The 12,534-nt window shown below is 41.8% G+C and overlaps 1 protein-coding gene across 1 annotated transcript; it reads left to right on the top strand.

Moving 5' to 3' along the window:
- Window positions 1–86: 86 nt before the first annotated feature.
- On the top strand, window positions 87–11,361 carry PNO1 (partner of NOB1 homolog). The gene is made up of 7 exons (XM_019549151.1): window positions 87–319; window positions 1,831–1,980; window positions 4,646–4,729; window positions 6,932–6,992; window positions 8,636–8,753; window positions 10,064–10,134; window positions 10,750–11,361. The coding sequence occupies exons 1-7, from the start codon at window positions 113–115 to the stop codon at window positions 10,815–10,817; spliced, it is 759 nt and encodes a 252-aa protein (XP_019404696.1). The 5' UTR covers window positions 87–112; the 3' UTR covers window positions 10,818–11,361.
- The last annotated feature ends 1,173 nt before the right edge of the window (window positions 11,362–12,534 follow it).

The following is a 12,534-nucleotide window of genomic DNA, read 5'->3' as shown; positions in this document are numbered from 1 at the left end:
CGCGCCCGTCTTAGGGAAGTCACTTCCGGCTCTCTGGGGGTAGCCCCCGCCCTCCCCTGCCTATCTTGCGCATGCGTACAGGGGGCCCGGCGGCCGGCGGCGCACGTGGGGGATGGAGGTGGCGGGACAGCTGCCCGGGGCGGTGGCCAGTGTGGAGATGCAGAGTGTCGCGGAGGTCGACGGCGGCTTCACCGGCGTGGTGCCAAGAGGCAAGCGGAAGCGGCGAGCGGCTGGCGCGAGCCGCATGGACACTGCGGAGCCGCGGCCCAGCAAGAGGCCCAGCTTCCCGCCCGCCGCTGCCCCCACCTCCGCGCTCGGGGTATGTGAGACAGACAAGGGGTTTTCCCTCCCCCCTTCTGCCCCTCTTCTCTGCCGCGGGGCGACCCCTCCCCTCCGACGTGTGGGGGCCAGGGACTGGGCAGGCCCTTGGAGAAAAAGGGGCAACGGCTTCTGCATACGGACTTCCGAGTCCCTGCGGTCCTGTAGATGTTGGAGGCTGCCAGTGGGAGAAGAAGAGTGGGTCCTGGTCAGACCCTCTGCCCGCTCCCTTTCAGTGCCCGCTTGCTGCCCCAGTGTGACACTTGTCAGCATCTTTATTCTACTCATGAAGTAGCCCCGCACCCTCTCTGTAAAGTGAGATGTGTTTCCAGGTAGTTGGAGCAGCTGCCACAGCCCCCTGCTGCCATCTTGCTGACAGCATTTTGCCTAATTTAGAGTCATAGAGAAGTGGGGCTGACAGAAACTTCCCCCCCACCCCCCCGAGGTCATCTAATCCAGTGGTTTACATGAAGCAAGAGTAGCAGCCCTGGCTGAACTTCACGGGGTGGGGCTCCAGCAGAGTTGCTGGTGCCTCATATTGCCTGCTCCTCCTCTCAGACCTGTCTGACGCATGTTGGGAACATGGTTGCAGAGCAACAGGTAGCCCTTCCTGTTTATAGAGAGGACTGTTTCATATGTGTAAACTGAATTCATGAGACAAAAGACAAAACAGGGACAGGCATGAAGGCCAAAGGTTTGACAGCAAGCTCACCAAAAGAGGGCACTGAGACTGGGCAAGATGGACCGACTCCCTCCCCGCAAACCAGTTAGTATCTGAGGTGCTGCTCTGCCTTCTGCAGTCTTTACCTTAAAGGTAAATCATTTTACAGGACATGCAGGTGGCCCAACCTTTACCTGAATCCACACTGACACTACATTGGCTGAGCTACAGCTGAAGAGCCCTAGATGGGAATGAAGTAGGATTTAGCAGAGAAACCTCATCAGGTTTCTGGTTTAAAGGTTGATGTCCTTGATGACAGCCTTTGGTCCTTAATGCACCCCCTTCCCAACAAGTGTTACTAGCACTTTGCACCCCAGCACAAAACACCAGCATAATGTTCTTCTTTCACTGGGTGGTTGTTCCGTGCATTGTGAATCTGGCAGTCCTGGAGTCCGCTGTCTGTTGGACTATTATTCTGTTCAAGGGGGGAAGAAACATGTTGGTGACTGAGCACACTGACAGGGCCTGTCTTCTAGCAGCCAGTGTGTCAGTATGGGTTTGGGGGAAGCTCAGGGCAACTTAATATCCTGCACATCTCAAATGAGTTCTCATGGGACTGCAAAAAGCAGCATCTTGGAAACCCACTGATTTGGTGGGGATGGGACAGGCCTCTCATACTAGTCAGTGGTGCCTCCTCAGACCAGTGGGGGTGGTTGACCTGGGTAATTTTAGAAGTGGTTTGGACAAAAATGTACGTGTAGGGGGTTTGGAGAGGGTTGACCCTTATTTTGGGATCCTTGGGGCATTAGTCTAATTTTTTTTTTGAGTAAAACTAAAATCCCTTTTTCTAGGGTGAAAAAGTTGAAATGAGGAAAATCCCTGTACCAGCAAACCGATATACCCCTTTGAAAGAGAATTGGATGAAAATATTCACACCTGTTGTGGAACATTTGCAACTTCAAATCCGATTTAATTTAAAAACAAGAAATGTGGAAATCAAGGTAAGGGGAAAGCTCTTTCTCTTAGTTTTTGTAAACAGTGCATCACTTCAGTTCAGCTGGGATTTGAAATACAAAAAATTGTCTTGTGTAGAAAGATTTTAATGATTTATAGCGTACGTATTTGCTATAGGAAGCCAAATGAGAGCATTGCAAAAAAGGTATCCCAGTTAAAAAGCAGCAGTTACTGTTTTGAGGTAAATAGTTGACATAAATAAAACTTTTAAGAATGGAATTTTATTCCTAGGACTGACTTTTGTGATATTTTTATTTCTCTAACTTTATATCTCTCTGACGAAAAAGTATTTGGTTCTGGCACTGAGGAAAAATCCTGGGTATGATCCAACTACACAATCTTATTTAAGAATTTAATGCATTATGGATGTTTGAGGCCACAATACTGCCTATCTAGTTTCGAGTGGGTGAGACTTTTCTTCATTGTAGTAGATAAACAGTTGTTTGCCTGAAGGCTACTGAGGTTGAAAACCGCTGACCTAAGAGACACAGTCAAAAAACAATACTTAAGTAGCAGATTCAGGATGAAATTCTGAAGTGCTTTTCTGTGAGATCATCAGGTGACAATCAGATTGATGCAGACCAAGGGTCTGCACTGCTTCTCACATATGGTTATTTCCACACAAACTCAAGTTTCAAATCTCAGGTTCTTCTGCTGTGCAAAAAGTGTCACAAAACTATCCCCATCCTTACCTCCAATATGTCATTTATAACTGCAACAGCTTTGTAAGCTTTCTAGAAATGTTGTATGTTATCAGAAAACAGACCTAGTAATCTGCATTCCCTTGCATAACTGGTTTGCCATGTTACAGCTATTGAAAAAAAGAGAGGCACTATAGATAAAAATAATTTAGCCGCCTCTCCTCTGGTGGCTGCTACAATGCTCATTATACAATTTACTGCTATCAAGAAAGATGTTACGTCAGTAATATATGGATTTTCATCCTCAAATTTGAAAATGTGACATAATACATTTCAGATTACTATACTTTCACATCTTGATAAACGTATTAAGTCACATTTTCAAATTTCTTTAATATAATAAAGATAAAAAAACTTTCAAAATTAGGTAACTTGGTGTTTTGTGAGAGTGTAGGGTTTCCTTTTTCAGAATTAGCAGAAAGTATGATCATAACTTTGGCATTGCTCTTTGATAACAAAGCATTGATGTTGGTATGCAAGTGTAAGGTCATTTTAAAAAAACGATGTTGCCTCTGTCCAGAAAATGGGTAAAAATCTCACTGGATCTGCTCTCTCCCTAGCCAGTGACCCCGTCCTAACTTGTCTCCTCAGCTTGCTGGACATGTGTATGCACCTATCCCCAGATTCCTTCTGTTCTCTGTTGGGCATCCCCTGCATACTCCTCCTTCTGTCCCTCCCCATCTTAAAAAAGAAAGTGGGAAAGAAGCACCTATCTTTATCCCATCTCATTCTCCAATTATTGCCCAGCTTTTTTCTTCCTGCACCTTTAAATTGAAATGATTCACGTGCAGCCGCATTCCTTGCTTTCTCTGATCTTGTTTCTGTTGCCTGTACTATCTTGACATGCTTTTGTTTGTCTTTAATGATACTCTTCAAGCCTTGAGATTTGCTGGCTTACTCCATGTGCATCCTCTTTAATCAGTTATCTTACTTCATTTTATTTTTTTCTATCACACGTGCTGCTCTGAAATTTTGCCCTTCTGTGACTTTTGTGTTTCTCTTTCTGTGTTTTAGATTGCACCTACAATGTTTCAATTGTTAGAAGTTACACAAGGCTTCTTCCTCATCCTTTTTTTCTTTGTTGATGATTCACAAATCTCTCTCTTCCTTTGACCTGCCGCCTCCTTTGTCCAAACCTTAATTCTTGCATGTTTTTTTTGACATTCCATAAAATTCAAGGCCCATAGTTATCATGATTTAGTCTGACTTCCTGCATGACAGTGTCTGTAACACCTTATCTAGATCAGTTTCAGTATTGATCTAGGGCATATATTTGAGAGAGTAAAGTTCCTCTGACTTAGAGCACACATTTCTCTTTTTTCTTGATCTAAAGATCTTAAGTGTTGGGTCCTAATAGATGATGCTCCGAATTAAAATCTCATTGGTGTACAGAAATTAATTTCTTGAATTTAACCTGATTGAACTGTTAGGCAGAATTTCTGGAGAATCTGGGGTGGGGAGGTAGTTGGCAGAAGGCTCACTACACAAAACACTGCATTGGGAGGGGTGATGACAGAGGTTCTAGTCTCAAGATTTGTGTAATAGTTTGGTAAGCATTACATACTGCACATGGCCTTCAAGCTGACCATATGTCTCCTTCCCTGCTCCTTGCTTCTCAGGTTGCTGTTTGTTTTGGTATGATTTGAGTTATGTTCCAGGGGGTTCTGCAAAAACCTCCGTTCCTTCACATCATGGCAGAAGAATTTTCAAGCAGCATCCATTGACTGGGTGGAGAAAGAATTCCAAGCACTGGTTGGGGTGATGTGCTGCACCTTCTTGGAGGCACAGAACATTGGGATTGTTGAACGCCACTACTATATCAAATGTTATGGTGGATGGCTAGGGTTACTGCAGTATTTCAGCCTAATGAGTAAGAACAAGGAGATAATGGGAATGTAACGATCCACCTAATATGTGCTCTTAATTGGCATCTATAATTTTTGCCTTGCAGACTTGTAAAGAGACAAAGGATCTGAGTGCTCTGACAAAAGCAGCTGACTTTGTGAAAGCATTTATTCTTGGATTTCAAGTTGAGGTGAGTTGTCAGCAGCCAGAGTGTGAATGGGTCCCCTTGTCTAAAATCTGTATTTGCCTTCTTGGGTAGAGTCCTTAGCCTTTAGCCAGACAATTGAGCTAAGGGAAGTCATTGGTTCAGCACTTGGAACTAGAGTTTTCTGAAGTGATAAACCACTTTGACAGCTGTTACCCCTTCTGCAGGTGCACAGAGAATTGATTTCATTTCAGCTTTTTCATTTTGGTTTATTAAGTCATTAGAAGTTAAGAAACTGACTGAGAGTTGAAAAAGCAAGTTGGCTTCTTTTCCAAAATGCTGAGGTCTACTAATTCTTAAATATTGAAGAACTTGGTGACAAGAAAAAAAAAAGTTCAGTTGATGGACAACAGTAATACTTTTTTTTAAATAAATCAGTTACCGTATTTTTCGGACCATAAGACGCACCTGACCATAAGACGCACCCAGTTTTTATGGCAGGAGAGACTATGTGTGCCGGTGGCCGGCCATTTTTATTGTCGGCTCCCGGCCACCGGCACGGGCGCCGGCTTCCGGTGTAAACAAGCGGCGGATGTCCCGCTCGGGCTCCGCGGGCAAGCTCCGCCCCGTCTCCCCGGGACACGGCATAAACAAGCGGCGGGTGTCCCGCTCGGGCTCCGCTGCCTCCGTGGGCAAGCTCCGCCCCGTCTCCCCAGGACACACACCTTCGGACCATAAGACACGCCCTCGTTTTCCCCCCACTTTTGGGGGGAAAAAAGTGCGTCTTATGGTCCGAAAAATACGGTAGTTTTAAAGAGAAAATATCTTTTGATAAACTTTTTGTGTGTTCAGCACACGTAACCCTTCTATGCATAAAAAGGCTGAAACATGGACTTCTTTTGCATCTTTTATTGAATTCCAGTTTCTTTCCAGAAGCAGATTACTACAAACAAAAAGTTAAAAAAAAAAAGCAAAACCCAAAACACCTAGTAAATAGGAAATGTCACTTCACATTTTTCTAGCATAATAAAATATAAATATTTGAATGTATTTTCAGTTGTAAAGTGGCTTAAATTTGTACTTCTTGCTAATCTGAAGGCTATTCTAAATCCACAAGTCAGAATAAAGTTTTACATTTATTTGTATATCATTGGGGTGGGGGGTGCGCACACCCATACAGTTTTCAAACCCATACCCAAAAAATAGTTTGACTCTCTTTGGACTTATTTTCCATAGGAAAAAAAAAAATTTTTTAAAAATTCTGCCTTACTGATTCATCTTGTACTTTTTGAAAAGGATTAACTTTTTAGGGATAAGCATCTTATCTGGTGCTTTTTAAACTATTTTTATAAGTACGATCTAGGCCACGGTACTACAGAGAAGAACCTGGGGATTACAGTAGATAAATGTATGTCAACAGTGTGCTCTTGTTACAGAAAAAGCCAACAGTGTCTGGGTTGCGTTACCAGGAATGACACTTGCAAATCAAGAAAAGTGATTTTTTTGCTGTATTCAGCACTGGTGAGGTCTCACCTGGTGTCTAGTTTTGGGCTCTGTACTTCAAGAAGAATTGGCTAGTCCAGCAGAAAGCAACAAAAACTGACTAGAGGCCTGTGAAGCTGACTTATGAATAAAGGCTGGGTTACTTAGTCTGGAGAAGAGAAGACTGAGGGGGTTTTGATAGCAGTCTTCAGATTCACAAAGGACAGTTATAAATGTAGAAAGAGGCTTTTCTTGTGGCTTTAGGAGATAAGGCTAGCAGCAATGGCCTCAAGTTGCGGCAGAGGAAACTTAGGTTGGCGAATAGAAGGAACTTTTTGACCGTAAGGGTGGTCAAGCATAGCAATAGGCTACCTTTAAGAAATTTTGAAATCTCCATCTCTGGAAATGTTCAAGAGCAGGTTGGACAGTTACTTGGTTGCAATGCTTTAGTCAAGGATGATCCTGTCTGAGGAGGGGCAGAACTAAATGACTTTGTGAAGTCTCTTTCAGTCCTTCTTTCCTATGATCCTAAGTCACTCAAGCTCTTGCAGTCCTTGTACAGAAACATGACCTACAGTGAACTTGTTCTTTAGTGGCACTAAGTTTTTGCTTTTGCTGTTGGATACATTTAGTGAGGCCCTCTTGGAGATCTGTTTTGTTACGTGTCCAAAGGAAATGAATTTGTAATGTTGATCTTTAAGCATATTTTTGTTCTGCAGTATTATAACTTGCATAGTGTTAATGTCAACTTTTCTGATATTTTAGGATGCACTTGCTCTTATCAGATTAGACGACCTTTTTCTAGAATCCTTTGAAGTTACAGATGGTAAGTGTGTTCTCTTGCCATATTTTTAATATTTTTTCATGTCATTGGGTTTTCTTTCCCCTTTCACAAAACAAAATTGTATACATGCGGATAGCATTTAATATCCGTTATGGCTTATGTTCTGTGGCTTCACATGTATAAATCAACAAGATAAATCAAGATCACACAAGGCTATTTCAAGTGTTTGTTACCCTATGATGATGTTCGACAAAAACCACTCTCTTAGCAACAAGATCTTACTACAGCACTGAGAAATTGGGTAATTCCAGTATGTGGTGAAGCTTACTGAACATTATTTGAACAATGGCACCATGCATGATGCTGTACAATCATCCCATGGAAGGGATCACATAGTTAATTAGCAAAGTGAGAATTAGTAAACTTGTACTGCCGTCTTTTTGTTTTAAACATTTCCACAAGACAATGGTTATCATCTTGTGTATTAACTTATTAGAAATAAGCAGCAATTACTCTAAATTCAAGAGTAAGAAAACAGCTGACCTATGACTGGTTATCACTTGAGCTAAGAATCGGTACATTTTAATCTCATTTAGTGGAAATATTGGTCCAGCTGGTATGTAGTCAGTCTGGGCACTTCTGTATTAGGAGTGGTCTTTCTTATTTTAATGTTATGTTGGAGGATTGGATAGTAAGATCTTTAATGCTTGTTGTTCAGTCTAAAAAAATCTCCTGGGGGCATAAATTACTTCCAATACAAGCCAGAACCACATTTGCCACTGTCCTGGCTAGGTGCATGAAGGTGGGGTTGTAGCTCTTAAAAATATGAAGCTTGTTGCTGTTGTGAGAAGGTGGGTATCAGGTTCAGATGTTCTGGTCAAAAAAGGTTAATTTATATCTTAGTGAAAGCAGGTGTGAGTGTGTAGCAGCTAGTTAAGTGGCATTTTTATCAGCGTTGTAGGGAATAGCAAGCTGGGTGTGCTATTTTCACATAGAATGTCTGAAACTCTGGATCCCTAACCTTTGCAACAGAAGAATTGCTTTATTATCTTTCCAAAGTAAAAAAAAAAAAAAAAACTAGCCCAAAGTTAACATCTGGGACTGGTGCCCTGCTCATCTCCCCCATAGTTGCAGTGTCTTATACTGCACTCTACTCTTCAAATGAATTGAGGAGCAAACTCAAAACAAAACCACCACTAAAACCATAAATTATACTTTGTGCATCATCCTTTCCTTAGGGAAGGGATGAGGTGTGACAGATGGTGGTTGTGCGCTGCTTATGCTATTGGAAGGCCCCTGAATACTATGGGGGATGAGGCTGGTACAAGAAGCTGGGTTCATCTAATTTTAGTTACTCTGTTGAGAGCACATTAGTTCCATGCCGTCATACTCTGCTTCTTGCCCAGCTGCATAGGAATTGACCTCACTTCTCCAGTCGCTTGGGAAGTTATTCCTATCACAGTCCTACTCGGGGATCAATTCACCCTCCTCTAAAACACAGCCACCTCAGGGGTCAATTGTGGTCCCTCTGTAAGTGCATTTCAGTTGTGAGTAAATTCCCTTTGTGTGCGTAGGTATATTTTGTAGCCTATTCATGTTTGTAAAGTGATTTGAGAACCCTTGAAAGGTGCTATAGAAATACATGTTGCTGTTTCAATAATAAAATATTTTTATTTTGCTTTAAGTCAAGCCTTTGAAAGGAGACCACCTTTCAAGAGCAATAGGAAGAATAGCAGGGAAAGGAGGAAAAACAAAATTCACAATAGAAAATGTAACCAGGACACGGATAGTTCTTGCTGACTCGTAAGTGTAAACATCCCTCTCTCATTTTGCATGGTTTTTTTCGGTAAAGTGCAAATCCTGAAACTCACACTTGATCCTTCAGCATCTTCCCTCTGTACAATAACCAAAACTGTTCCTTTGTGCAAGGTAGGAACAGTTCTGTGTGAATAATAGAATGCCAACACCCCCATGGAAGCATTTTTGTCAGCTCTTTTATTCCTAATCTTATTTTCCCTGCTGATGAACGCTGGCAGCTTCAAAGCAATTGAATTTTTAACCTACGTGACAGTGATGATGCCAATATTAGCATCAGTACCTGGACGTTGAACTTGAACCTAGTGAGATGTGTTCTAATAGTAGCATTGGATAGAAATGTCTATAATTTTGGGATCTCTTAAGTTGCAGGAAGGACAGACAGTAAAGGTGAAAACAGGTCTGAAGCTGGCTGCCATGTTTATGTAAACATGCAAATTAATATCCTGTTTGAGAAAATGGAAGGCGCTTAATTTAAGTGCTTGAAGTGAATAACGGATCAGCCCCAATCTATTCTGTACTAAATCTGAGTTCACTAGTGGTGACAAATGATACAAGTGTTACCATATAGCATTGCAAAGTTGAAGACAGCAGGGCACTGGGGTGTTCTAATGTAAAATGCTTGAGCACTTTAAGAGAAACTTCCACAAGGGATGGAAACCAGGTGCTACGTCCATTTGGGTGCAACTTGCTGATGTTTTGCACCTACTGATTGATGTGAAGAACTGTTCATTTACAGTTATGTGACACGGATGCATCTTGATGCTGCTGTGTGACTTCAGCTGCTACTATGAGTAGGCATAAATTGCATTCAGGTATAAATGGTAGCAGTTTCTCATAATTTTTGGCATGCTTGCTGAGTTTTACTGGGGGATGGGAGGTTGAACTGCCAGATACGATTCTCTTGAAGACACTGTTACTGGATATAACTGCCCATGTGACAGTATGGGTGTCCTCTTGGTGTCCTCAAAGCAAGGGCCATGACACTGCTGTGCCATTGAATGGGGTCATCTTCACCTCTACCTTGATAACAAATACTGTCAGACAGATGTGCTACCTATTGTTGGTAGTGTAAAACCAAAAGGAAATACCAGCCCAGTCAAAAATCATGCTTTTCCAGGGTTGTGATTTGAAACTGCAAGAGTGGAAGCAAAGGAAGAAGAAATGGGTGCGTTCAAAAGTATTAGTGTATTTAATTCTTGAATGTCAAATTTGGTTGAGTACTGTAACATGAACTGTGTGCAAGGAAAAGCCTTTCCAAAATAAATAACTTGCAGCATTTTGGTTACTTATTGCAGGAAAGTTCACATTTTAGGATCTTTTCAGAATATTAAGATGGCACGAACAGCAATTTGCAATCTCATTTTAGGTAAGTCCTGTTATCCAACTTCTGTTTCTTCTCTGAAAATGCTAAATTAAGTCTTGTACAACTGGGAGTATTGCAACCATGTCTGCTTTAAGAAGGACTTCATTCTGTCTGAGCATAATTGAATCTGAGCTTGACTCCCAGGTGCACCATTCATTCCTCTGTGTCTTTTCCTTCTGTTGGGCTTGGTCTGCTCCTAAGTGCTTGGTGTCTTAGCATTGGTAGCAGCTCAACAGTGTCCAGATCTCTGAATTGCCATTCCAGTAACCATTAGTATCTGGCTCCAGCCAGGAATTTTGCTGAGACATTATTTGTACACTGCAGTTCCATAATTCACTCTACAACTATCTGCGAAGCTCCACCATCTTATAGCTGCTCTCTTCTATACCGGAAACTGTTATCTGACCCTGGGTGTTTCCCTTGTAACTTTCAGGTGAAAGACTGATATTTCTTCCATGTATGGTTTTGGTGTATAGCTGAAATTGTGGAGCATCTTGTTGTTGCTCAGAGCAAATTCTCTTAGTAGTAATATTGAAATTTCCAGGTGTCATAATTTGTACCAATATTTGTAATTCATTCATGAGTCATCCTACAACTGTGTGTCTTTCTTCCCTGCAGGAAGTCCTCCATCAAAAGTTTATGGCAATATCAGGGCTGTGGCTAGCAGGGCAGCTGAAAGATTCTGAGATCTTGGGACTGGAACTTGGGACTCTAATTTGGGACTGTGTACCGATGAAAAGAAGCTGAATATATTAATACACAACTGACGTGTATGGAATTAACAGGAACAGTACTCAACCTCCTTCAGTTTGATTAGGAAGATTAGAAGAAAGCAGGACTCCTTTTGCAGTCTGTTCTTTCAGGCATAATGTCTGACCTTTTGATGCAATATTTAAGTAATTTAACAAAGCCCTGTATGTGATCATTACAGATTATACTCCTTATACTTTATAAACATGGCTAACTGAACTTTTCACTGAAACAAGAATACTAATAAGCTGGAAATGTCTTTGGTTTCTGAAGGAAATGATTAAGTGCTAGAAACTCAGAGTTCTTCTGTCGATTGTACAGGTACATGCTTGAGTGTTCCAATAAAGTCAATGTTGATATGTAAAATAAATTCTTGAGATGTGGGGAAGCAGGAGTCTGAATGTCTCAGCTTCAGCCCAAATCTTTTTGTGTTAATATATTGTATGACCTCAGAGGTCTGTGAAACCCTGAATGGAAGATGAAAAAGACATGCTCATACTTTACACACACTGCAGTGACTCCAAACTGTCTAATTTTCCTGATTCCATTTTGGAATGGGGAAATTAGTTTCTTACTTGGATACAACCTGTTGGATAACAACATCCAAACTTAGTTTTTTTGCTCCCAACCTTATTTGACATTAGTCTTCACAGATGGCTGTGGGATTATTGCTTTGTTTGATGATAGAGGTGGCAGAGCAAACAAAAGTAGACAATTTGTGGCATGTGTGCCATAAGTGGCACAGGCAGAGGAATGGCATGTGAGAGCTTGGGGCTAATTTGTGGCATACCTGCCAGAGAAATTGGTTCCCGTTGGCTTAAAGAATGGTAAGTTCCAAGGCCAGGAGGTCCAGTTCCAAGAATTTTGTGGGTAGGTAGGTATGTGGTTGAGGAACTTATAATTACTACACTAGAGTGTGGGGAGGGGGATGGGGAAGAGTTTCTGTTCCTGAATGTTGTGGGGTAACAGCCATGCTTAAAACAGGCCCTCCTGCAACAGAGGAAGCATTGGGTTTAGGGAGCCTTTCATCTTCCTTTGCAGTTTTATGAAAGTGAAGGAGGTGACATGGCTAACCAGGATGGTATGCAAAAAGGTTAATCATGCCTCTTCATGTGGGAGCTGACCTATATCAAAAAAAGTAGCGGATAAAGATGACCTGAAGATTTCTGTCAGTTCCCCAAGGAAGCTGTTACTCATGAAGCAAAAGGCAGAATTTTGTGGTCTAAACAAGTCCAGAAGACAGATGAAATAGTAAACTTGCAGTTAAGTGGAACAGCAGCAGCAGACAGATTCTGATGAGGTCTATTGTTTGTACTTTCCTGGGAAAGTGCAGGGAGGGGGATAAGCAGGGATGATAGATGCATGATATGCAGGTGCTGGTGAAAGCTCATCTTTGTGTTTGGTTCTATTTACTGCATTTCAAAGGATACTGCAGAATTTGGGATGGTCACAGAAGGGCAATTAGAGATTGCTCACTTTGATTTGGCCCTTAAGTAGGTACATTATCTGATAGAATTCTCTGCATAAAGGAGATGTTCTGCACCATGCTTGAGTAATGATCAGATAAGACAAAACATGGACTGCTATGATTCAGACCCTCCTTGGGTAATTATTTTCTGTCAGTGAGCAGCTTTGGAGAGTTTTAAATGTTAT

This window comes from Crocodylus porosus, unplaced genomic scaffold, assembly GCF_001723895.1.
Source record: "Crocodylus porosus isolate Cpor-Errol unplaced genomic scaffold, CroPor_comp1, whole genome shotgun sequence".
Classification (NCBI taxonomy): domain Eukaryota; kingdom Metazoa; phylum Chordata; order Crocodylia; family Crocodylidae; genus Crocodylus; species Crocodylus porosus.
This window is presented reverse-complemented; position numbering and strand designations above follow the sequence as displayed.

What these genes read in the sequence shown, in the direction of transcription:
- PNO1 (XM_019549151.1), top strand. Translation starts at nt 113, where the DNA reads ATGGAGGTGGCGGGACAGCTGCCCGGGGCGGTGGCCAGTGTGGAGATG. An exon ending in CAAGAAATGTGGAAATCAAG is followed by an intron (nt 1,981 to 4,645) that starts GTAAGGGGAAAG and finishes TTTGCCTTGCAG; the next exon opens with ACTTGTAAAGAGACAAAGGA. An exon ending in ATCCTTTGAAGTTACAGATG is followed by an intron (nt 6,993 to 8,635) that starts GTAAGTGTGTTC and finishes TTTTGCTTTAAG; the next exon opens with TCAAGCCTTTGAAAGGAGAC.